Below are 24,635 nucleotides of genomic sequence, written 5' to 3'. Positions count from 1 at the left end.
AACAATCTTTTCATGGGGTGATGGATTCAGAACTTAATTTCAGTCACAAATCCTTCAAGTCAACATTTAGTAAAACAGCCATTTATAATGTTATGAGAAGTACATATTGACAATTTAATAATAGAGAATAAGTGTGACTCATGAGTGAGTCTTGAACCTCTCTATACAGTATACATCTTAAAATTCGTCAGGAATTTATTAGAATACAAAAGGACAAGATAATCCATCTATTCTCCTCCTCTAAATAAATGGAAGTCATATGCCAATATATTTCAGTTATTACCACAAAGCTTCATATTATATATTGTTTTGAAGACTCATTTTAGTAGCAGCAATATCTTTTGTATATGTAAACATAAAGATATAGATATATGTATGTTTATATGTATAATATATATTCTAAAATAAAATATAATTCTAAAATAATATATATTCTAAAATATTCAAAAAATTGGGTGCTTAGGAGAATAAGTTTGTAATGTACTAAACTTTAAATCTTAAAGGAAGTCATGGATTTGGGCCTAGTGAAGAAATTCTTCTATTTATTTATTTTTTGGAGAAATTCTTAAAGGAGAAGTAACTTTGTCAGTACTATGGTGCTGGAAAATCATTTAACCTTTCCAGTTACTAGTTTTCATTTCTTCGGTCTTGCTTTGGGTGATCTCTATGATATCTTCAAGTTCCACATGTTATTTTCATACTTAAGAATAATTTTACTGTAGTTGAGCTCTTCTCATATCATATTCTATAGCCAGAATAAGTAGGAAATGCAATGGATCACTCTAGTGAACAGTAAAGCCATAAAAATAATGACATGAATTGTCAAAAATTAATTTATAATTCTATTCGACAGTATCAAGTTTACCTGGAAAAATACTTGTTTATCTTTTGCTTGAAATAAAGATTGAGTAATTAGTAGAGACTTCTTTGGCTCACAGCTCTGCTGACTTATCAAGGTGTCTGCATAGTTAGGCTGATGAAAGATTAACTGACTCTTGCAAGTATTTGCAAGACTCGTGGGAATAGGTCTGAAGGAAAGCTCTGACTCCATCTATTCCCAAAAACTGGGAGAAGGTGACTCCCACCATGTGGTCATCTGGAGCCTGGACAATTTGCAGCATCCACTAATTTTTTAGCTAGCAGAAGGACAATGAAGATAAAGGACAAGTAGGACATCACAGTAACTGCTATGACCAGATAAAATGTGAGGAGGGAGTCATCCTGGGTTTCAGGAGAGGTTTGGCTACTGAAATCTGAAAGGATCTCGGGGATGCTGTCAACTCCTGCCACAGGTACAGTGACAGTGGCAGAGAGGGAGGGGACCTCCCCATTATCTGTTACTGCCACGATGAGATTCTACTTCAGGACATCTTTGTCCAGGAATGTTCGGACAGTCCTGATCTCCCTTGAGTACAGGCCCACAGAAAAAAGACCAAGCTCTGTGACTTTGAGCAGGCAATAAGATAGCCAGGCATTCTGGCCAGAGTCTGCATCCACTGCCACCACCTTGGTCACCAGGTAGCCTGGCTCTGCAGAGCGTGGGGCCAGCTCTACTCCTTTGGAGTCATCCGTGAGAAGGTGGGGTACAGGATTTCCGGGGTACTTCTGATCCAGAATGAACAGAGTCAGGGACACATTCTTGTTAAGAGAAGGGTCCCCAAAGGCCCTGTCTGTCACTCTCAAATTCTTGAAACCATTCATAATTCAAGGAGCACAGTGCATGGAATGCAGTCTCTGAGCTGATAGAGACAATGGTTGACAGTAGTGGTGCCTCCAAGAAGAAATTACTCTCCATAATGGAGTAGTTGACTAAGACATTCTGCTTGCTGTCTAGCTCATGAGCAGTCAAGGAGTAGATGGAAGTTCCTCTGTGGTTATTCTCCCGAATGTGGGCACAGTAGGCTGACTGAATGAAAGTGGGTGGGTTGTCATTGGTATTTGTCACCTTCAAGAAGATAATGTATGTCTGTAGACAGAATTGGGTTCCCAAAGTATTCTGCTGTCACAGTCATGTTATATTCAGGCACCTGCTCCCTATCCAGAGTCCTGTCAGTCACTAGTGAATAACAGTTGTCCACCTTCTTTTCTAATATAAAAGCAGGTCTCTTGGGAGGGAACAGAGGACTTGACCATTTTCACTAGAGTCTCAATCATGTGCATGAATGGAGCAATTACAATCCCAGGGCGACTTAAAGGGGCCTTCTATTTTAACAAAAGCAACAATCTATTTAACTTCCTAACAATCTTTATGCAATATTTATGTTAATATCTGTGACCATTACCTTCTTGACCTATTAGGTTACCTTAATTTAAACTTACTCTTCATTGTACAATAGAAAATATTTTGCGTAACTTTATCAAGTTCTTTTATTGTTAATTATTTATCTCTTACCTCATAATAAACACAAGATTTTCACATTTTAATGTTAATATCCACAGTTTATATTTGCATCTGTAACTGCATATTTATAATTTCTCTAAATCCTTACATCCATTTGTATGTATCCATCTATCTTTTTTTTTTCATCAAAAAGTACTTTGGCATGAAATTAATTTGAACTTTTCAATTCAATTGTGAATTAAATTCCACAATCCAGTTAGTTCCTTTGAAGTACAATATAGAACAGCTAGTAGAATACAGAAGTACAATATCTTCACTATCTACTCTTTTGTTTCCCAAAAGAGAATTGTACAAAGGCATAGCTCCATGTTAGATCAGTAACTTGTTATCATCTCCTGGAACAGGTATGACAAGATACGTGAGAGAAATTCTAGGAGCTTTGTGGTAAAGTTGAAAGATAGATCTGGTGGCAAAAAAACTTGACTTTTATTGGGGGACTGGCTGCTTATAATATATGTGCCCTTATGTAGTTTCCTAATTTCTCTAGGTTTCTTTTCATTCATAAAGAAATTAATGTCTTAGATCCTATAAATAAATTTAAATTATATATTTATTTCTCTCTAAGCCTTTGCTAAGTGCTTTAGTGTAAAATTGATGAGTTGAAAGTGTTATATTTTGGGGAATAAGAAAGACTTCAAGAGAATATTGTGTGTAACAAAACATCTGAATGTAAGAGAATGTATCAGTACGTCCAGTATCTGTGTAGTTCAAAATGTAGGCGATCTCTCCTCTAACATGCTACAAACCATCAAATCACGTGATTGTTTTGATAATCAACATTTTGATTACAGCTACTCTAATGATTAATATCTCATATTTTGGCTGAACTAATCTTTCAACAACTGATAAAGAGACTTGTATGAAGACCCCAGTGGAGAGCGTAAGTTACTGCAAAACACCAGTACATTTTAAATAATCAATTTCTCATAAAAGAGATAGCAATTTTGTCATTGCCTCTGGAGATAATGACGATAGTGTTAAAATGTAGTGATTCTCTATGAACTCACTACCATATCACACCTATAAATCAGTAATGAGAATTGATGAGACAGTGTGATCTAATGGATAAAGTTTGTATAGTACTCAAGGAGAACTAGATTCAAGTCCTTGCACCAACAAATACTCTGTATGTGACCGCAGGGCCCTTTAATCTTTTCGTGCTCTGAACAAAACCACAGATTTAGAATAAGTGATGATCTTCATCCATATGTGTACTTCCCTCATTTGGAATGCACCACACTAATGAAATCTTAAGTCTGGTCCAATAAAATAAAAGATAAGACTTAAAACTTAAAAAGAATAATAACAAAAGAAATAATAACAAAAGAAAGAAAGTCTGCTTTCTAGATTTTTGTGCTCTTTTATTGTGGCAATCCAAAAACATAGAGATAAAATTGCAGCAAGAATACAAGAAAGCATAAGAAAACCAAACAATCCCTTCACATCAACTTTTCTAAATGAAGAAATCAACACTACTCAGGTCATTTTGTCACATCTACAACACTATGTTTCTAGATTTTCTATTTGGAGATAAATTATAATTGAAATATCATTTACATATTCATTAAAATGGATAACTGAATATTTCTTTAGTAATAGACACTAACAATCTTATCCTAAAACAGTGTTCTAGTCTAGATACCATAATATTGGGCCAGTCCTCTTAAAGAAGTTAACATAACCTCCTGAGTAACAAGTGGCCAAGCCACTGAAACTCTCTGAACATCAGTTCCCATATTTCAAAAAATATTTTGAACAGATAATTTCCAAAGTATGTTCTAGTTCTAAATCTTATGATGCTATTATCATGTTTACTAAATTTATATCCTCATTAGAGAAAGTGATATTTGGTGTAGAATAAACATATCATGCAACTAACATCCAGTATAGAGACAAATAAAGTCACGAATTTTAAAATAAGTTACAATTCAATTTTACAATTTTTTTTTACTTGAAAAAGTGTTTGGTCATATTTAGGTTCAAGGAAAGATGAGAGGTAATGTTGATTTCTTCTAGCTTTGCTACCTTAGAAGGGCTGTGTGCATAGTTCGACTGGGGGAAGATCAACTGGCTTTTCCAAGAGTCAATAATAAGAGAATCTGCATGTAAATGTATTTGAAGTATATCTTGAGTAAATGGATATTAGATGACTTCAAGGTGACTGTAATCTTCTCCACTGATGGAGTTTGACTCAGTAAGAGAATGATGAAAGAAGAGAGAGAGAGAGAGAGAGAGAGAGAGAGAGAGAGAGACAGAGACAGAGACAGAGAGACAGAGAGACAGAGAGAGACAGAGAGAGAGAAAGGGGGAGAGAGACAGAGAAAGGGGGAGAGAGACAGAGAGAGGGAGAGAGACAGAGACAGAGAGACAGAGAGAGAGAGAGAGAGAGAGAGAGAGAGAGAGCAATTATTGCTATGACTAAGTAGAATGCGATGTTAGAGTTCTCTTGAATCCCGAGAACTGCCTGGCTGCTGAGATTTGAGAGGATCTCAGGGATGTCAGCTACTGCCACGATAACACTGATAATATCATAGAGAGATCTCCCATTATTTGTCACTGCCACTATGGGATTCTGTTTGAGGATATCTTTCTTCAGGGAAGTTCGGACAATTCTGATTTTCCCTGAGTGCAAGCTCACGGAGAAGAGCCCTGGCTCTGTGAACTTGAGTAGGTGGTAGAAAAGAGTCTACATCCACTAACTTGGTCACCAGGTAACCTGGCTCTACAGAGCTTGGTCAGTTCAATTCCACTGGAGCAATCCATCGGGGAAGGCAACGTACAGGATTTGGGAAGTGTTGAAATTCTGATCCAGGATTAACAGAGTCAGGGACACGTTGCTGCTGAGAGTTCCTGGCTCAGCTGTAAGTCTTTAAAAATGTTCATAGTCAAAGGAATGCAGAGGATAGGGTATACCTGTATCAGAATTAATGGAAACAGGAAGAAACATATGCCTCCTGGAAAGTGTCCTCTTAAATCGAGTAAAAGACTTGGGCATTATTCTCCAGGTCGGGATCCAGGGCATTCACCGAATAAACAGAAACTTCTCTTGAATTATTCTTTTGGCTGTAGGCAAAGTAAAATTGCTGAGTGAAAGTCTGAGGGTTTTTGATGTCAGCTATATTCAATGAAAGGTAAGTATAAGTCTTTAGCGGTGGAGTGCCTCGGTCTATGACAGTCTCTGTGAAGTTATACTCGGAGACTTGCTCCCTGTCCAGAGTCCTGTCTGTTAGAAAACTGTAATAATTATGAACTGGTGTTTTTTGTTTTTTTTTTCTAATTTGAAAGGCAAATTCTCTGGAACTGAGCATGTGACATGACCATTCTCTCTAGGATCTGATTCGTGTAGATAAAAAAGGGAAATCACAATCCCTGAGAGATAATTTTCTGGAACTGCATCGATGAAAGAAGTGATGGTCACTTCTGGGGCATTGTCATTTATGTCCAGAACTGTAATCAAAACCTTAAAGGCATTGGCCATTAAACCTGCTCCATCTTGAGCTTAAATTCCCATTTCATAAAACTCTGATTCTTCAAAATTCAAAAATATTTGGTTTCTTATTTCCCCTCTATGAGAGTCTCAATGGAAAGTTTCAGCTGATTTCCTTTCAATGTTCCTAAAAGAATAGATCATTTCCCCACTGACTCTTTCTTCTGGGTCACTGGCATTCACTGTGAGCAGTCACACTCCCTCAAGTACACTCTACAGAACATTCACACTGTACACGGGCTGAGTAAACACTGGCGAGTTTTTACTGAAATGAAAGACAGTAATAAGAATGTGCATCGTGCAAGAGCGGACCAGATCCCCCATTTGAGACAATGAGAGGGAAGTGATAAATAGACTCTTCCTCCATGTCCGGGGCTCCTTTCGGCATCAGTTCTGAATACTTGTCCTCATTTATTCATCTCTACACACCCAGAGAGAAGTGATGATTTGGGCTCATTGATATCTCTGAACTGAATTCACATTTACATTCAGGTCCTGCGCAGAAAGTAAAGGGTATGTAGTTTCTGGAGTGGTTCTTTTTTCCATTAATTTTGAAGTCCAGATCTTCTGACCCAAAACGAGGAGCGTTATCTTTAATGTATAATACTTCTACTTCTGTACGGTAAAGTTTGAACTTATCCTCAATCAAAACATTGAAATTCATCAGACGCTGGGAGCTCTGAGCACAAAGCTCCTCTTTGTCCATTCTGTGCAGCGTCCCTAAATTATGGCTTCTTACATTCAGAGCATATGAAAACAATTTTAGCTCCGAGCTCTGTCTGTTCCTGAGACTCTGGCTCCAAATCTTTGGTGATGTCACCCGCAAAAGAGCCCTTCTCCATCTCCTTGAAAACTGAGAAGTGGATCTGGACAGCCACATCTTTCCACAGAGTCCCCAGGAGAAAGCAAAGCAAGACTGATGTTCTGCAATCGCGTTGTCTGTGTCCAGCAGTCATTGCTATCTCTGCCGAATTCTCTGTTTTCCCCCCACTACTTGTGTCTAAATTCAGCTCTTGGATTATCTATGTCCCGTCGAGTATCTGCAGTCAAATTCAGGGTGCTCAGAAGCTGAATCTTCGTGCTGCTCCAAATCTTTTTATCTCATTGAACGATTGTGTAGCAGAGAGGAAAGGGCTTTCTCAGATTGGTGAACAACGATGCCCAGAGTCCCAAACAACGACTGGATTTTTGAGAGGATGAAATAAATTGTATTTTGCATTGTTTTTCTTCCTAATCATTACCTAGGTCATCTTTTAACATTCTATCATTCTCTATGAGAATCCTGGATGGACCAAAATTACAATTTCATTGTTTCAAGTTACAACAATTATGAAGTTCTCAAAAATGTTGATAAAAATTTAAAAAGAATTTATCTACTTTGCATGTGAAGTTTTATTTATTTGGCCCCAAATCCAGGTATCTGACAAAATTTCAAGTGAATTCATCACTTTTCCTTTCTAGAAGAGTGTCATTTAGAAAGCACTCCCAAGAAGACAGACTTCTGATACACTAGTAAGCCTACTGGTGGGAAGTTAGAAGATGTGAGTTGGATTATTGTAGTTCTCCCATTCCTTACTTGTTTGGCCTTAGTCAAGGTATTCAGCCTTTTTTGGTCTTCAGTTTAAAGTCTATAAAGTGAGGTGGTTGGATTAGGTAGCTTCTAAGACTCCTTTAATTCTAAATCTATCGATTCTAAACTTAAAAAGAAAGGCTTTTTGTCCATGTTGTCCTGTATATTTATTGGACTCTGATAATTTGTTCATGAAGATTCTGGCACCTTTGCTTCTACTACTTTTAATCTGAGTAAGGACTTTATAAAGGTTTTGAGACTCTCCACTTAAGTGTGTCATAATTTATGACTTCTCAAATATGTGCTTAATTTCTTTTATTAAATTTTTTTTAGTAACAAAACTCATCACAGAATTTTTGAAAGCTATGAAATAATGGGAAAAAAAAAACCCCAAACCAACCAATTAAGCAAAGCTACACAAAAAGTGGCCACAAGTGACAATTTATGTATTCTAACCCTTCTTTTATATGGGACTAGATCTTTGATTTCATCATCTGTGAATGGAGCTCCTGATAAGAAAATTCTCTTTACTGGAAAGTTTGTTAACTATTAGTTTTAAAGAGTTGCTTGAATCACTGAAAGGTTAAGTGATCTGCCCAGAGACACATAGCTCATGACAGAGACAGAATTAAACATAAGTCTGAATGTAAGGTGGACACTGTAGCCATTAGAAAAGCTGCCTTTTTCTTGGGATCTTATGATCATCATACTTACAGTATGACATCAGAATCAATCCAGTCCAATTCCTTCATTTTTCAGATGAGGAAACTGAGGCTCAAGAAAGTTCTTAAGGTTGTACTGGTGACAACTGATAAAAACAAACCTGTATGCATTATTGTTAGCAAAATAGCCTCAATATCACTCTTAGCATTTGCTCTTAATTTTGCTGTTTGATTTTCTTTTTCCTTTATGTGGTATAAATAAAAATGTATTTTTCTCTTTCTCTTGTGCTTTTTCATTATTTTCCCATGCTTTTTTGCATTTTAATTTGCCATTTCATACATCTCATTTTATTTATTTATTTATTATTACTGAGGCAATTGGGGTAAGTGACTTGCCCAGGGTCACACAGATAGGAAGTGTTAAGTGCCTGAGACCATCTTTGAATTCAGGTCCTCCTGACTTCAGGGCTGGTGCTCTTCAAGGCTGTGCATCTCATTTTTAAAAGTAACTTTTCAGGATGTTCTTTTAACAGTTTATTAAAGAAAAAAAAAGTAGTGAATATTTTCTCTGCTCCTCTGCCCTTCAATATTTATCATTTTTATTTTTGTCATCTTTGCCACTTTAATGAGTGTGAGATGGAATATAAGAATTGCTTTGATTTTTATTTCTCTAATTCATTGTCCTTTGGAGCATTTTCAATGGATTTCTTGGGTTTCTCCCTTTGAAAACTGTTCATATCTATAGCTCATTTATCAATTGAAGAGTGTTTCTTTTTCTTATAAATCTGAATAAGTTTCTTAGATATTTTGGAAATAAGATCTTCATCACAGATATTCAATACAAGGATTTTTCCCGCTTTTAATTGCTTCTTTTTAAATCTTTGCTTTAATAAATTTGTGCAAAAATTTTTAAATTTTATCTTCTTGATCTTCTCTACTCCTTGTTTAGCCATGAACTTCTTTATTATCTACAGATCTAATGATGAAATATGCTATCTATTACAAAAAAATGATAAATTTGGGCTTCAGAATGAAACACACACACACATACACATATCCATTGCAGAAATTTGTTACATTTCTTTTTCCTTCTTTTTTCCCCTTTGGGATGGCGGGGGGGGGGGAGAAAATAGATTTTCCTGTGTGTGGGGAGGTTAAAATAAGATGAGGAATGTTAAAATGTGAAATGTTGCATATATTTTCAGATGAAGCTAAGGTATTATTAGTTTTACTTTGCTACAAGAGACCTGTCTGGAAGTAAGAATAATCTGTAAATATTTATAATGTAAAAACATCATTGAGGCTTGAATAAAACCTTTCATCTGTATAATAGAAAATTTACTTATTAATTTTATATCTGAAAAAATCCAAAGTTGGAGTACTTTGTGCATTTGCAGCTTCCCAAGACATCAAGAGAAGGTATACAAAGGCAACCATAGAAATGTCTTAGGATAAAGGTACTTGGTATCCAGGTCTTTGTATCTACAGGGAGATAGAAGTTCCAGAGACAAGTTTTTAAAAATATATTCAGTCAATATTTCTTTTGAGAAAAGATATTTTGCTATAAAAAGATGTAATGTTAGTTGATGGTTCCAGAAGTGTCAATAATTTTTTATAGCTCAACTGTAATCTTAAGAGTTCTGCAGTATTTGATTCTTCTCTCCATTACACAAAACCATTATTTTGCTGAGGTGAGTTTGTCTGCTAAAACATTTTATAGAAGATGCAAACAGACTACATTCCTGTATGGGAGAACCTATTAATCAAAGGGAGGTCACAGAGCTGGAGATAAATTATGTTTTAATAGAAATAATTTGTCCATTCACTGATTCATTCATTTATTAAGTTTGGGATGCTCATAATTACATTTGGTGTTAAAAGAGATGAAAAGATAAACAGTCTGGTTTCAAATAACTATAAAAAGCCATTTCATTTTCATCATATGTAAAATGAAACAATTGAACTAGATGTAATTTAACATGGATTCAGAATTGGAGTGGTGAATTTTCTAGATAACTTATTTTTAAACAAGTTCCTTAATATGCCCTCATTGATACATTTTTCTGTTGTTATTACCTCCCCAACTTTCTAAAATTGTGTTTTGATAGTTTGATTGTTTTGGCACTGAATAAGTAAATTAATTTAGATAGAATTATCATTTTTATTATGTTGGCTCAGACTACCCATAAGCGATTGATATTTTTCCTATTGTTTGGCTCTAAACTATGGATGCATACTTTACTGCATGTTTAAAAACAGTTTTCCTTTGTCAGAAGCCTTCTTATGACTATTTCCCTTTTCAGGCTTGTCCTTTCCTGCTGTTGATCATAAAAGAGAATCCTGAAATTGAATGAGTAACAATTACCAGTCTTTACCAATTCAAGGGACATCGTATTTACCAATCAAGGGAAATAGAAACTCATGACAGTCATAGAAGAAAGCTATAGCATCTGAATAAAACATTTCAAAAAATTTTGAAACAAAATTGACCTAAAATTTTGCAAAAACATTAGGAATCTGACTCTAAAAATGAAGATGAATTGAAAATGATTCTATTCAAGTGTAAAGAAAAAAAGGAAGTTAGATTAAATAGTGATCATAAAATAAGAAATAATATAAATAATTGTTCAACGATACCTGGAACAATTACTATGAATTGATATAGCATGAAGTAAGCAGAAGCAGAAGAACAATTCAAACAATAACAACAATTCTGTGAAGACAACTTTGAAAGACTTAAGAAATCTGATCAACACAGTGACCCATCATGATTCTAGATTCTTTTCACTTCCTGAGAGATGATGAGTTGGGGTGCAGAATAAGATATAATTTTTAGACATGGCATTGAAGGAATTTATTTTGCTTGATTATTTCTATTTACTGCACATATTTGGATTTTCTTTTTTTTTTTTTAGTGAGAAGAAAGCATTTTTGTTAATTTAAATAAAGTTGTATGTATAAAAATGATGTACGGCAAAAACTGAGTCAATAGAAGAGACAAAAAATAAATATGCAGGGTTTTGTACTGATAGATAAATTACTGAATGTTTTGAAATATTTGAAACTTGATAGATGAAGAATCCAATATTAGTTATAATCACAGAAGCCACAAAAATCAGTACTACTAGATAAATGGATAAAAAGAGTAGAATTTTGGAAAAGTGCAATTCAAACTTTCTCTATAGCATCCATTGATGCTATACTGAGGACATTCCTTCAACTAAATGTAGACCATGACTTTCAAGCCAACATTTCATGCTTTTGAATCTTTCATACAAAACTTCAGAAGTCACAGCCAAAGATCAGTGAAAAGACTTGATGATCTCATCTTTGTTCCAGCTGAGCTATGGTTTTAATCACTTATGATTCCAGGTCTAATTTCAGAGAAAGGATGGTCTTCAAATTATGTTCCTTTTCACAATAAACTTTCCCATTCTGTTTATCAAAAACACTTTTATCTACTCAAATTATTCTAATGGAGATTTATAGCTCATGTGCTGTTGGGAAAAATACTATCACAGAGAATAATGAAATTATTAGTTTCACAAATGGCAAGTAAGGTTAGATAGTAAATGTAGAAGGGATCTTACCTGGAGATTAGAATCGTCTTTACCTTCAAGTAAATTCTGAGATGCTGAAAGTGGTCTGTTTTTCTCACACATTTTCTGACATATTAAAGTGTCTGCATAGGAATGTTGGGGAAAGAGTGATTGGTTCTTCTGAGAATGCATAGTGAGAGTAACCTCTTGAGTATGTGTCTGAAGAAAAGCTCGGACTCCATCAATTCCAACAAATTCTGAGACAGGGACACCAACAAAATGGCTAGTGCCCGATCTCAGCAGCTTTGAAGCCCTCCACCTGCATATCCTGAGTGTGAATAAGACAATGATGAAGCCAAAAAACAGGCAGGACACGGCAGTCACAGCCAGGACCAGATAGAAAGTGAGACTGGATTCACTGGGGACTTCAGGAGCAGTCAAATGGTTGAGATCTGAGAGGACCTTGGGGATACTGTCAGCCACAATCACTGTGACACTAACAGTGGCAGAGAGGAGGCTCTCCATTGTCTGTGACTGATACAACCAGATTCTGTTTGAAGGTATCTTTGCTAAGAAAGATTCGGGCAGTTCTAATTTCTCCTGTGTGTAAACCCACAGAAAAAAGGCCTGATTCTGTGGCTTTGAGTAGATGATAGGACAGCCAGGAATTTTGGCCTGTGTCTCCATCCACTGCCACCACCTTGGTCACCAAGTATCCTGGCTCTGCAGAGCGAGGAGCCAACTCCACTCCGGTAGTGCCATTTGTGGGAAATATAGGATATAGGATTTTGGGGGCGTTGTCATTCTGATCCAGGATGAAAAGAGTCAAAGACACATTGCTGCTGAGAGGTGGGTCTCCGGCATCTTGGGCAATCACAAGCAGTTGAATATTATGTAATTGTTCATAGTCGAAGGAGCATAGAGCATGGATGACGCCAGTGTTGGAGTTGATGGAGATGTAGGAGGAGAGAGGTGCTCCCTGGAGAATGTCTTCTGCAGTGGAGTAAGTGACTCGGCCATTCTCTTCATTGTCTGGGTCTTGGGCGATTATGGAATATATAGAAGCACCTTTGGGATTGTTTTCTCGGATATACATAGAGTAGGATGCCTGACTGAAGGTAGGAGGATTGTCATTAGTGTCTACCACGTTCAAGTAGATGGAAGCATCCATGGAAAGGGGAGGGGTGCCCCAGTCTGTAGCTGTCACAGTAACATTGTATTGGGAGACCTTCTCTCTGTCTAGGGCTCCAACTGTTGTCAATTTGTGGTAATTTCCATAAGATTTGATAAGTTTAAAAGGCAGATTCTCGGGTATAGAACACTTTACACGCCCATTCTCCCCAGAATCTCGGTCATGCACATTTAAAAGGGCAATTAAAGTCCCTGGGAGAGAGTCTTCAGGTACTGACTTCGTGAGAGATGTTATACTCACTTCGGGAGCGTTGTCATTTACATCTAAGACTGAAACCAGGACTTTAGCTTTCCCCAGAAGCCCAGGGCTGTCTTCGGCTTGTACTTCCATCTCATAAAGGGCAGATTCTTCATAATCTAGATTTTTCATCGTTGATATTTCGCCTGTAACAGTGTTCATTTGGAAGATCTTTGAGGTTCTTTCATTTATTTTCCTGAAAGAGTATGTCACTTGCCCATTGACTCCCTCGTCTGGGTCAGTCGCTGTCACTGTGAGTAGCAAAGTTCTCACAGGTACACTCTCCAGAACATTCACACTATATATAGATTGAGTAAACACTGGCGCGTTGTCATTGAAATCAAGGACAGTCACTCGGATTCTTGTGGTGCCTGAGAGAACAGGATCTCCCCCGTCCGAGTCCCTGAAGATGAGATGGTGAATTGACTCCTTCTCACGGTCCAGGGGTTGCTCTAATACGAGTTCCGGGTATTTGACCCCGTCTATTCCTCTTTGCACATGCAGAGAGAAATGATGGTTCGGCCTCAGCTGGTAGCTCTGAAGTGAGTTCACACCCGTATCTGAATCGAATGCTTCTGGGAGAGGAAATCGCATTCCGGGAGTTGCGATTTCACTGACTTTTACTTCCATTTCTTCAGTCTGGAAGTAAGGTTTGTTATCATTGATATCGATTATTTCCACATCCACTCCAAAAATATTCGCTTTGTCCTCAAGAAGGATGTCGAAATTTAAAAAACATTTTGGGGCCCCGGGACAAAGCTCTTCTCTGTCTATTCTGTCTGCAATGATTAAGCTGCCATTTCTGGAATTCAGAACAAAATGCTGTGTCTTACCTCTGGAGACAATTCGGGCTCCGCGTTCTGAAAGCACCTGAGGCTGAAGCTCCAGATCCGTGGCGATGTCGCCCGCAAAAGAGCCTTTCTCCTTCTCCGCGGTCACAGAGTAACGAATCTGTGCGACACAAGATTCCAAAAGTAAACCCAGGACAGAGCAAAGCAGGATTTGCCCTCTAAATCCATGGAACCTCAGCAAAGTAGCCATTTGTATCTCACTGACACAAATTAGTCCTGGTTCCACCCGAGTGTCTGAATCAATTCTTGCCTCGTTTGAGCCGAAGGGAATAATTATCCATCAGAAAATGTGAAAAGCAGAGGATGATGGTTTTTCCTGCAGTCCCAGGGTTTTCTGGTCTGATCTGTTAGTGTATTGTGATTTAGGAGAAGGGAGGGTTGATCAGCTCTTTCCTGGGATTGTTCTGTTATTAGGGAACAGCGACGCCTAGAGGCCTCTGAAATGACTGCAAACTACTTCTCGTTTTTTCCCATAAGCTGTATCTAAATTGAAATTTATTTTTCAAATTAGGAAGGGTATACAGAATGTAGCAGACGTTCAACAAATATAGAGTTGAGATGAGAACCTTTATGCATCCTATGACGGGTGCTTAATTTCATCACTGCGGATACCTTGTCCCCTTAAATTGTTCTTCATGGATTTATCATCTCGATGGAAACCTTTCTTTTCTTTTCGTTTCTAGCAGTACCACTGTAGATTTCAGACTGCCCGGTTTTTTCTTATTCTTGTTATCAGAGTAGTTCATTTTTTTCAGACATAATATCCTCAATACAATGTCATCTATTTAAAAAAAAACTCACTATTTAAAAAAAACCTCACTAACTCACTTTTACAGAATTTTTAAATATTTAGATATATTTTTATTTTTGATTCTTCCCTTTCAACTTTATTGTTTATTATATATGTAGTTATATGTATAAGTTATTGAGTTGTAAGTGGTTCACATATTAACACTAAATGAGAAGCCAAATTCTCTCAGTGGAAAAGAAAATAATTTTAAAGGGAAAATGGTTGATTTTTCACAAGTTAAATACAGTGGTTCTTTTCAAATGCTATTTTCCACATATATTGTTGCTAAATTTGTAACCAACTCTATGTCTATTTTTAATAATGTTGGATTATAGACCCTTATTTGGATGAGGTCAGAGAAAGGGAAAAGAGTAGGGAAGGAAGAGGAGAGAGGGAGGCAGTGTAGTCTTGGAGTAACAAAAAAAAAATGTGATTCAATCTCACCTCTGAGAGTTAGGCAGGTCATTAAGTCTCTATCAGCTTCAGACAACTTTTCAGGATTCTCTGGCAAACCATAGAGTTGAAATTTACTCTGTCAGAAGTGAGTGAACTCACCAGAATTTCCTCTCAGGCTGCTATTGTCACAGATACTTCTCTTCTTTGCAACTGGATTAATTAAGTATCATGGAGCAAAAGGAGGACATATTAAAAAAAAAAAAAAAACAACTGAGTTTCCTGAGTTTAAAGGGGTAGATCTGTGGTTACTGAAGCAATATACTGATGGAAAATTTGTTTTTGTTTACATCATTTCCAACTCTTCATGACGCTACTTGGGGTTTTCTTGGCAAAGATACTGAAATAGTTCACCACTTCCTTCTCCAGCTCATTTTATAGATGAACAAACTGAGACAAACAAGATTAGTGATCCAAAATTCCTATTTCATAATTACTCAAGTAGTTTGAAGTCCATAGATCCAGTAATTCAGTGTGTAGACTTCTGCATATAGAGAATGGAGGTGCTATAGATTCCACTCTTTTATAGGGATCAACATTAAGAAGAAATCCTTTAGAATAGAAATTGAGAGCTCTAATGTGTTCTATCTTACTTCCTAAGCAAAACACCTAGTAACTGTACTTTAGATCAGAAAATCACCTGTAATAGAATAACATGATTGAAAATGCTGAAAGAATGACCTATCAAAAATTTTTGAAATGTTAATATTTGTCTCAAAGAGATAGTTCACAACACTCATTAGAAACTATGGTCTTTTAAAAAAACATTTAAGATGTTTAAATTTTTAAGGAATTTACGTATTTACAGAAAATCTGTAACAATAACACAACTAATTCTTTAAAAAGAAGATTCACAGCTCACCTTCTGAATGTTATGTCATGGAAAGTCTTGTTATTCTTCACAGATGTGACTTGTCAGTATAAATGAGATTGTCAAGTTCTTGGCTCAGCCCTTTTAATTTTAATAAGCTAAATTCTCTTTCCAAGATATGAAGCCATTTTGAGATTGTAAGAATAAGGCAGAGACCCTTCCCCAGAATTTGGGGAAACTCTGGATGCAGTCCTGAAGTAGGGATGTCTAAGGAAACAGCTCAACACATTGGAATTAGGATCAATGTCAAAAACTAGGTAAAACTACAACTCAGAATGAGGTCGAAGGGCTTGCTCCTCATTCGAGGCAGTGCCTCTTGCAGGCTTTCAGCAAAATAACAACAATAAATAAATTTTAAAAAATACGGAGACACAGTAGTGGACAGACAGGATTGACCTCTGTCCTGCACAAAGATCAGAAGGCAGTGCCCGACTTCATCTCCATCAAAGCCCCAGCTGGAGATCCTGACTTTGCTCATTTGCAGCCTCAGGTTATAGAGACCCAGATCTAGGTCTGTAACTCTGTCTTAGGCCAGTCAGGATTTGTTTCCAGAATTTGCATTTGTCTAGTCGTCAGACTTCCGCGAGCGAGGTACCTTGTAGAAGTGCAAAATAGTCAAGTCTCAGGGCCTAGTTGGGGATCTTCGGGGCTTTGTCACTGTGGGACGTAATGAAAACTTGCGCAATGACATTGGTGCTGAGTGAGGGAGAGCCTGCATCATGAACCTGTAAAGTCATCTTGGAGATGTGGACTTGTTGTCGAAGGAGCATTGCACAAAGATGTTCCCCCACTAACAGATGTATAAAGACGGAGTTGCATTGGATCAGATTGCTGCTGAAGGGACACTTGACTGTTCTTCTCCAGGACCAGGTTAGAGGATGAAATTGATGAGACTTCCAAGGTGTTCTCAGGGAAGGGAAGTTCCTGTAAGTTTGGAGATTAGTAAATGATAAGGCTGAAGGAAATGGGGATTGTCATTGACATCAGCAGTGTACAGGACCAGAGGTTTTTGTTTTTGTTTTTGGAGGACAAAGGAAGCTTTTCCTTATCTGTGGCAGTCACCTTGATTTTATAACTTGGTATCTCTTCTCGTTTTAAGGTACTCCTTGTAACAAGTAGATCTTTCACTGGGAAATTTCCCTATAAATAATAAATCACGTGGTCATTTTCTTTGGATTCTAGTCATGAACACTTGATGAGAGCTATAACTGTTCTGGGGTAACAGAACGTGATTGGTGTTTCTAGTGTACGTTTTTATTCTCATCCAGAATTTCTACAAGAATAAAAGAATAAAAACGTACACCAGAAACACCAATCACATTCTAGTCATTCTTGTAGAGTTCTCTACTGTGAACCACTTGACCTCTGTCATCTTTCTTGCAGTTTTAGTCTCTTAGAAATCTAATCTTCCTTTTATTAATATTTTTCAGGTAATAATGTCGAGACTAAAAAGGGGTTTTGAAGTCTCTCAAATACTTTTAAAGCCTTGTAAAATTTTTCCATGGTCATCCTTCACAGCACCAAATCCCACGTCCAGGTTCTCTCTCTGACTGACTGTAGACATCTTTGCTGAAAATAGGGGAAATCATTGTTGTCCTCGACGGTGATCCTGGTTTAAGTCGAGTAGTTTAGAACTGATTCTCCCTCATCCACCGCTGTGAGGACCAAATGATGGATACTATGTTTTTCCCCGTCCAAAAGCTTCTCAAGAACTAATGAACCACTGTTAATTGTCATCTGGACCTTCCTGGTCTAAGGAAGGTCTAAGGTCTAAGGAAAAGAACTCATTCGGATCAAGACTAACTTTCAACTGAACTAATTAATTAGAATCTCTATCTTTAGCTGGTTCTAGAGGGAAAAGAGCAAATGGAATCTATTCCAATATTTCCATATTCTTGTCATTTTGGTTCAAAAAAGGAAAGTAATCGTTGATAGCTTGTATTTCCACATTCAAGCAGAAAAAAATCAAAAAAAAATTTTCCCCCAGCACTATTTTGAAATTTAAGAAACAAGATGATATTTTCCTATATATGTCCTCTCCATCTAATCTCTCTTTACATAAAGATTGCCATTCAGTTACATTCGCAGTAAAATAATCCTTTTCGACTCCGGAGAATAGCCTGATCTTCCGAGCTGGCAAGGCCCAGGCTTCCAGCCTTAGGTCCTTGCCAAAGTTCCTCATCTTTCTTTTCCCCTAAATTTTCTCCAGCTCCTCTGGAATCAATTAATTAATGTGCTCGGAGAGGGCTCGACAGAACAAAGACTCCAAGGGAGCGAAACAGTTACAGAGACCTCATTGTTCTATACCTCTTATGAGCGCTGCTATTCAGTCCCCTATCCCGTTTCAGTCGGCGTTTCAGGAGTTCCCAAACGCTGCATCACGAATCTTTACTTTGTAAGCTTACCTGTCAAAGAAGAGAGGCGCCTTTCATCAGAAACGGCAAATCCTTTGATCTTGGAGCAGGATCCGAGTAGCAGCCAAGCCGAGTGTATGAGTCGCAGCTTTCCTCTATTACGTGTTCGCTGAGGCTGCGCAGTAAATCGTCCTGATGGAGCTTAAGGGCTCTTCTGCTCCTACTCACGTCCGGCTGGACATGGGCCAACAGTGACGCCCAGGGGCTCAGACTCAGAAAGACCATAGCGATGAGAAAGTAATAAAAATCCAGTCATCCCTCAAGGCCTGGATAATTTGGGACAACTAATCACAAAACTTTACAACTTTAATACTGTGGCAAGAGAAACATATTTCAATGAAAAGCTTCATTCTGAGGAATAGGGGGTTATAAATTCTTTTGTATTCGGAAAAGTGATTATCCATTATACATATCTGCCATTAAAGGAAATTTTAAAACATTTTGTAGCTTTAAAAAAAATCCTGGATAGGACAAAGTAAATAAATTTCCCACAAAGTCAGTCTTCATCCAGGATCAAAGTGACGTTTTATAATAGCAATTCCTTTTTTTTTTTTTTTAATAACTTTTTATTGACAGAATCCATGCCAGGGTAATTTTTTTACAACATTATCCCTTGCACTCACTTCTGTTCCGATTTTTCCCCTCCCTCCCTCCACCCCCTCCCCAGATGGGAAGCAGTCCTATACATGTTAAATAGGTTACAGTATATCCTAGATACAATATATGTGTGCAGAACCGAACAGTTCTCTTGTTGCACAGGAAGAATTGGATTCAGAAGGTGTAAATAACCCGAGAAGAAAAGCCAAAAAATGCAAGCAGTTTACATTCATTTCCCAGTGTTCTTTCTTTGAGTATAGCTGCTTCTGTCCATCCTTGATCAATTAAAATTGAGCTAGATCTCTTTGTCGAAGAAATCCACTTCCATCAAAATACATCCTCATACAGTATTGTTGTTGAGGAATATAATGATCTCCTGGCTCTGCTCATTTCACTTAGCATCAGTTCATGTAAGTCTCGAATGGCAATTCCTTTTGTGCCATCTGCAATGCTTCCTTTTTAAGAATGCTCCCCCTTTTCACCTCACTTGACTCTTAGAATTTCTAGTTTCCTCTCTGGCTGGCTCAGTTACCTTTCCCTATTCCAGGTTTTTAGTGTCCTATGGCATATGAAATAGCTTTGTAATCTGTATACTTTATGAATTTACAACGTACAGGAAGAATGCAATTTCACCCCAGGCACTCAATTAAGTTTGTTAAATTCAATTAGACAGAAGGAAAGCATGGTTCGGTGTTCTTTTCTATTCCTGAGAATAAGAAAGCAATAGCATATTGAGACTCTTAATATTCTGCTACTTAATGGAGCTGAATATTTCTCTACATTTAACATTTTCATGTTAAATTAATTATTTCATGTTAAATATTCTGGATCACTTATGATATTTATTTGTTTTATGATTTTTGCCTCATTAATTATAAAGTTATAAAATTCAGAAGCTTGAAAAAATTTTCAAGAAGTCATACATTTCAGACTTCTGCCTAGAACCATTCCTAGGAAGATGCAACATCAGAGAAAATCAAACATCCCTTCTTCACACTTGCATCCATAGTAATATAAATACCTAGGATAGAAAAATGAGGAGGAAATAATAACAGGAGGGTTACATGTGGAATGGGAGAACAAAGCCTATAGTATTGAGAAACTTCTCTACCACCTGCCTTCTCTAGTTACTTCTGTACCTCCCTGGGTCACTATCACTTTTTCAGGTCCTCAACATGTGGGATCCTGAAAGTTAAACCATAGAGATAGTTGAATGAATTGTTGCCTAAGCCATAGTAAATGGAAAACAGGAAACAGGAGACATTTTTTCAACAATTTTCTTTGACAAAAGTTTTATTCAAGTATGTAGAAAACTAAATTAAATTCACAAAAATAAGAGCTATTCCCCAATAATTAAATGATTAAAAGATATGAACAGGCAGTTTTCAGAAGAAATCAAAGCTGTAAATATTCATATTTTAAAATGCTCTAAATAATTAAAGAAAGGCAAATCAAAACAACTTTGAGATTCCACTGCACACCCATCAGATTGATTGACATGACAGAGAAAGAAAATGACAACTGCTGGAGTGGTGTAGAAAAATAGGTACACTGTTATTGGCTCATTCTGAAGGATAATATGGAACAATGCCCAGAGGATTATAAACCTATGTATATCCCTTCATACAGCATGCCCCAAAGAGCTCAAATTAAAAAGAAAAGGATCCGTATGTACAAAAATATTCATATTAGTTCATTTTGTGACAGCAAGGAATTGTGGAAACTGAAAGGATGTCCATCAATTAGGGAACAATTTAAGGGGATGTGACATAAAACTCTGATGCAATACAATTATAATATAAGAAACCTGGGAAGATGAAAATGAACTGATGCCAAGTGAAGTGAACAGAACTAGGAGAATGATTTACAAAGTAACCGCAATATTGGGAACTATGAAAGATTTAACTGATCTGTGATCCATGACAATTATCAAGGTCTCGTCATGAAAAAAAATACTATCCACTTAAAGATAGAGAGCTGATGGATTCAAATTGCAGATTGAAACAGGGTGTTTTTTTTTTTATATTTCTAACCTACCCATCTAGGCATAGATAATGTTTTGAATGATTTCATATGTATAACAAGTATCATATTTCTCATGTTTTGAATGGTTTGAGGAGAAGATAAGTGGAGGAAAAATATGGAATTAAAAATAATTTTTAAAAAATGTTTTAAGTAAAAATAAAACAATGTGTTCCCTTGACAATTTAACTGACATAGCATTGTAATTATACGTAAACTTTGGTACTATTGTCACTCTTATTATATTGGCACAGCCTAGACATGAGTATTGAATATTTTGCCTACTGTTTAAATTGTTATTTATTTCTTTAATGAGTACTTTGCAATTAGATCTATGCAAGTCTTTTTTGGTACTTTACTAGGTCAATACCCAAATTATTTTTGCATTTTGCAATAATTTGAAATAGGATTTCTTTTTTTATTTTTGCCTTTTAGGTTCTTCTATTATTATATAAAATGCTGTTGACTTTTAAGGATTCATTCGGTGGCCTGAAATTTTGTTGAAACAACAAAATTTCTCAGTATATTGATTTCCTGGGATTTTTCAAGTATGACGCATATTGTCAGCAAGTAAGTTTAATTTTATCTCCTTTTAACTATCTTTATCCTTTGAATTGTTTCTCTTGTCTTACTGCTGTTGCTATCATTTCCAGAATTATGTCAAATAATAATAGGAAGAGTAAGCATCCTTGCTTTACTCCTATGTTTACTGAAAAAAAAATTCAAATGTATCTTCATTATATAAGATGCAGTGATTTAAATGATACTTTTCATATTTCAAAAAGGTCCCTATATACCTACACTCTGTAGGATACTTTTTTACCATAAAGAAGTGCTGTTCTTTATGAAAGTTTTTCTTTTTCAATTATTGAAGTGGTCCTGAGGTTTGAAATGCTTCTGTTTTTAATATGATTAATTATTAATTGTTTTCCTAATGTTGAAACATATTTGAAATAGCTCTGATATAAATTTCATTTGGTTATAATGAATATGATTTCTTTTATTTAATTTTTTTGTGTGTCAATAGTTAATAATATTGGGCTATAGTTTTCCTTCTGTGTTTTATTTTTTCCTCTGGTGTAGTTATTAGGATTATATTTGTTTCAAATATTAGAGGGTATTTAAAAATAATAGCTTTTTATTTTCAAAATATATACAAAGATAGTTTTCAACATTCATCCTTGAAAAACCTTGTGTTCCGAATTTTTTCTTCTTCCCTTCCCTCTACTCATTCCCTAGATAGCAAGTATGTTAAACATGTGCAATTGTTCTACTCATATTTCCACAATTACCATGCTGAACAAGAAAAATCAGATCAAAAAGAAAAAATGAGAAAGAAAGCAAAAATTAAGCAAACGACAACAAAAAGGTGAAAATGCTATGTTGTAATCTACATTCATTTTATAGATGATGCAAACAGAGTTAAGTAGTCACACATCTGGGGCCAGATTTGAACTCAGGAAGATGAATCTTCCTGGCAAATCTATCAACTTTGCCTTGTAACTTATAGTTAAATTCTTTATATACTTATATTTTGAAACTGGTTAACATCCTGAGTTAGCAAATCCCATGTGTTCATTAATCTTTTTTTTTTTTTTTGTCAAGTAATACAGAATATTAGGGATAGAAGGGATCTTAATTTTCTAATTTAACCCATTTAACAGGAAAATTAGGAGAAAGGGAAAGTGAATCACAGAGACAGTAAATTGTTTGATCCATGTAACATAAAAATTTAAGGTGAGAACTAATTAAAATGAAACTGCTCTCTCCCAAGTATTCAATTTGACTTTTTTCAATTCCCATCCTGCTTGACCTATCTGCTGCCTTTGACACTATTAATTACTCTTTTATTTTTGATATATTTCTCCCTCCTAGAAAATCTTTCTGGATTTTATGACATCATACCTAGTTTTCCTCACACTTGTCTAACTATTCCTTCTCAGTTTCTTTTTTGGATTTTTGTCCAAATCAAGTTCATTAACTCTAGGTATCTCTCAAGGCTCCATCTTGGATTCTCTTCTGTTCTCCACTTTATTATCTTGTTTAATGATTTCATCGGTTCCCATGGGTTCATTGATCATCTTTATGAAGATGATGACTATGACTTTCTATCAAGGTCTAATTTCTCTCTTGAGAAATCACCAATTGTTCTTTTAAAATCTTGAGTTGGATGTTCCATAGACATTTTAAAGTCAAAATTTTCCATCACAGAATTTAAAACCCTCCCATCTGATATTTCCTATTGCTATCAAGGATAACACCATCCTCAGTCATTCATCCTCACATCTTCAATGCCACTCAGGAAGCTCATGGGGCCATTCTTCAATCCTCATTCAAATTTAACTATATATCTAATCTGTTGTCATCTTATTTTCATTTTCACAAGGTTCCCTTCTTCCCACCCACTTGGCAACCACCTTGATGCAGGCCTCATAAACTCATGCCTGGACTATTGTTCCTATTTGGTATGTCTGCCTTAAATCTCTCTCCCACTTCAATTTATATTCCAGTCAGTTGCCAAAGTGATTTTCCTAACAACTCATATCATATTACTTTAAAAAATCACTGGTCCCATAATATTTACAGGATCAAATGTAAAATATCATATTTAGCACTTTAAAGCCCTTTGAAAACTTCATACCATTACATAATCTATGAACCAGCTATATTGTCTTCTCATGTAAATCACCTTAGATTGTATATAACATTGTACATATCTTGTAAGTGTCTAGCTATATGAATGTCCCTTCTTCATTAGAATGTAAGCTTCCTGAGGACAGGAAATTTCTGTTTACCTTTCTTCATATTACTAAAGGCCTTGAATACAGAAAGGGATAAACAAAATTTTGTTGACTTACTAGATTCTTCAATTTGGTAACTAAGCCCATATTTTTCCTATTTATATCCTTTATAGATTTAAAATTTTATTTATCTTCTCTCTATGTCTTCTTTGTGTCTTTTTTAGACTTTATTCCCCTAGGTTCCAGACAATATTTACAATATCATTGTCATAAGTAATTTCATATTTCATTATTTAATAGATATCATTGTTCACATGCAAGGATAAATCACAAAGAAAGCAGCAGTATACTTTATTATGTAAGGATTGACCATATCTAAACCATAGAAACAACTCCAATCCCATCTGGATTTCTGTGATGGGTGAACATTTGACAGTTAACCAACTAGGTTTCTGACATCAAGGAAAGGTAGCTTCAATTAGTGATGTAGTTTCAATTCAATTAGTGGATATAGTCTGAGCATTTTAGTTAATAAGACATGAGTTCAAATCTGTTTATGTGGTTCAGGACATTCCATTTAACCTCTGTATGTCCCTACACAAATAGCTGGGAATAATTCAGTAAACCATATAATAGATGTGATTGCCATGAGTGGAGGAAATTCCACCACTGAGAGTTCTCTCTTTTAACAAAATAATAGATTTAATCAGTTACTGAGATGATAAAGAATGCTTGGAATTGTGTTGGTAATGATAGGTGTGATACTGACATTGACAAAAAGAGATTTTCTTTGAATAAGAACAACTCA

At 36.0% G+C, this 24,635-nt stretch overlaps 1 protein-coding gene and 2 pseudogenes across 1 annotated transcript; all 3 read right to left on the bottom strand.

The window, feature by feature from the left end:
• Positions 1 to 776: 776 nt before the first annotated feature.
• LOC100923210 lies at positions 777 to 2,126 on the bottom strand (annotated as a pseudogene).
• Positions 2,127 to 4,797: 2,671 nt separating this feature from the next.
• On the bottom strand, positions 4,798 to 8,430 carry LOC116421640 (annotated as a pseudogene).
• Positions 8,431 to 11,053: 2,623 nt separating this feature from the next.
• On the bottom strand, positions 11,054 to 14,758 carry LOC100922949 (protocadherin gamma-A4-like). The gene is given in 2 exon segments (XM_031953425.1): positions 11,054 to 12,170; positions 12,172 to 14,758. Coding segments are annotated over 2 exon segments (2,466 nt in total). The 5' UTR covers positions 14,130 to 14,758; the 3' UTR covers positions 11,054 to 11,662.
• Positions 14,759 to 24,635: the final 9,877 nt, after the last annotated feature.

Source organism: Sarcophilus harrisii, chromosome 2 (genome assembly GCF_902635505.1).
Source record: "Sarcophilus harrisii chromosome 2, mSarHar1.11, whole genome shotgun sequence".
Lineage (NCBI taxonomy): Eukaryota > Metazoa > Chordata > Mammalia > Dasyuromorphia > Dasyuridae > Sarcophilus > Sarcophilus harrisii.
Note: the sequence above shows the minus strand (reverse complement) of the source record. Positions and strands in the feature narration are given on the sequence as shown.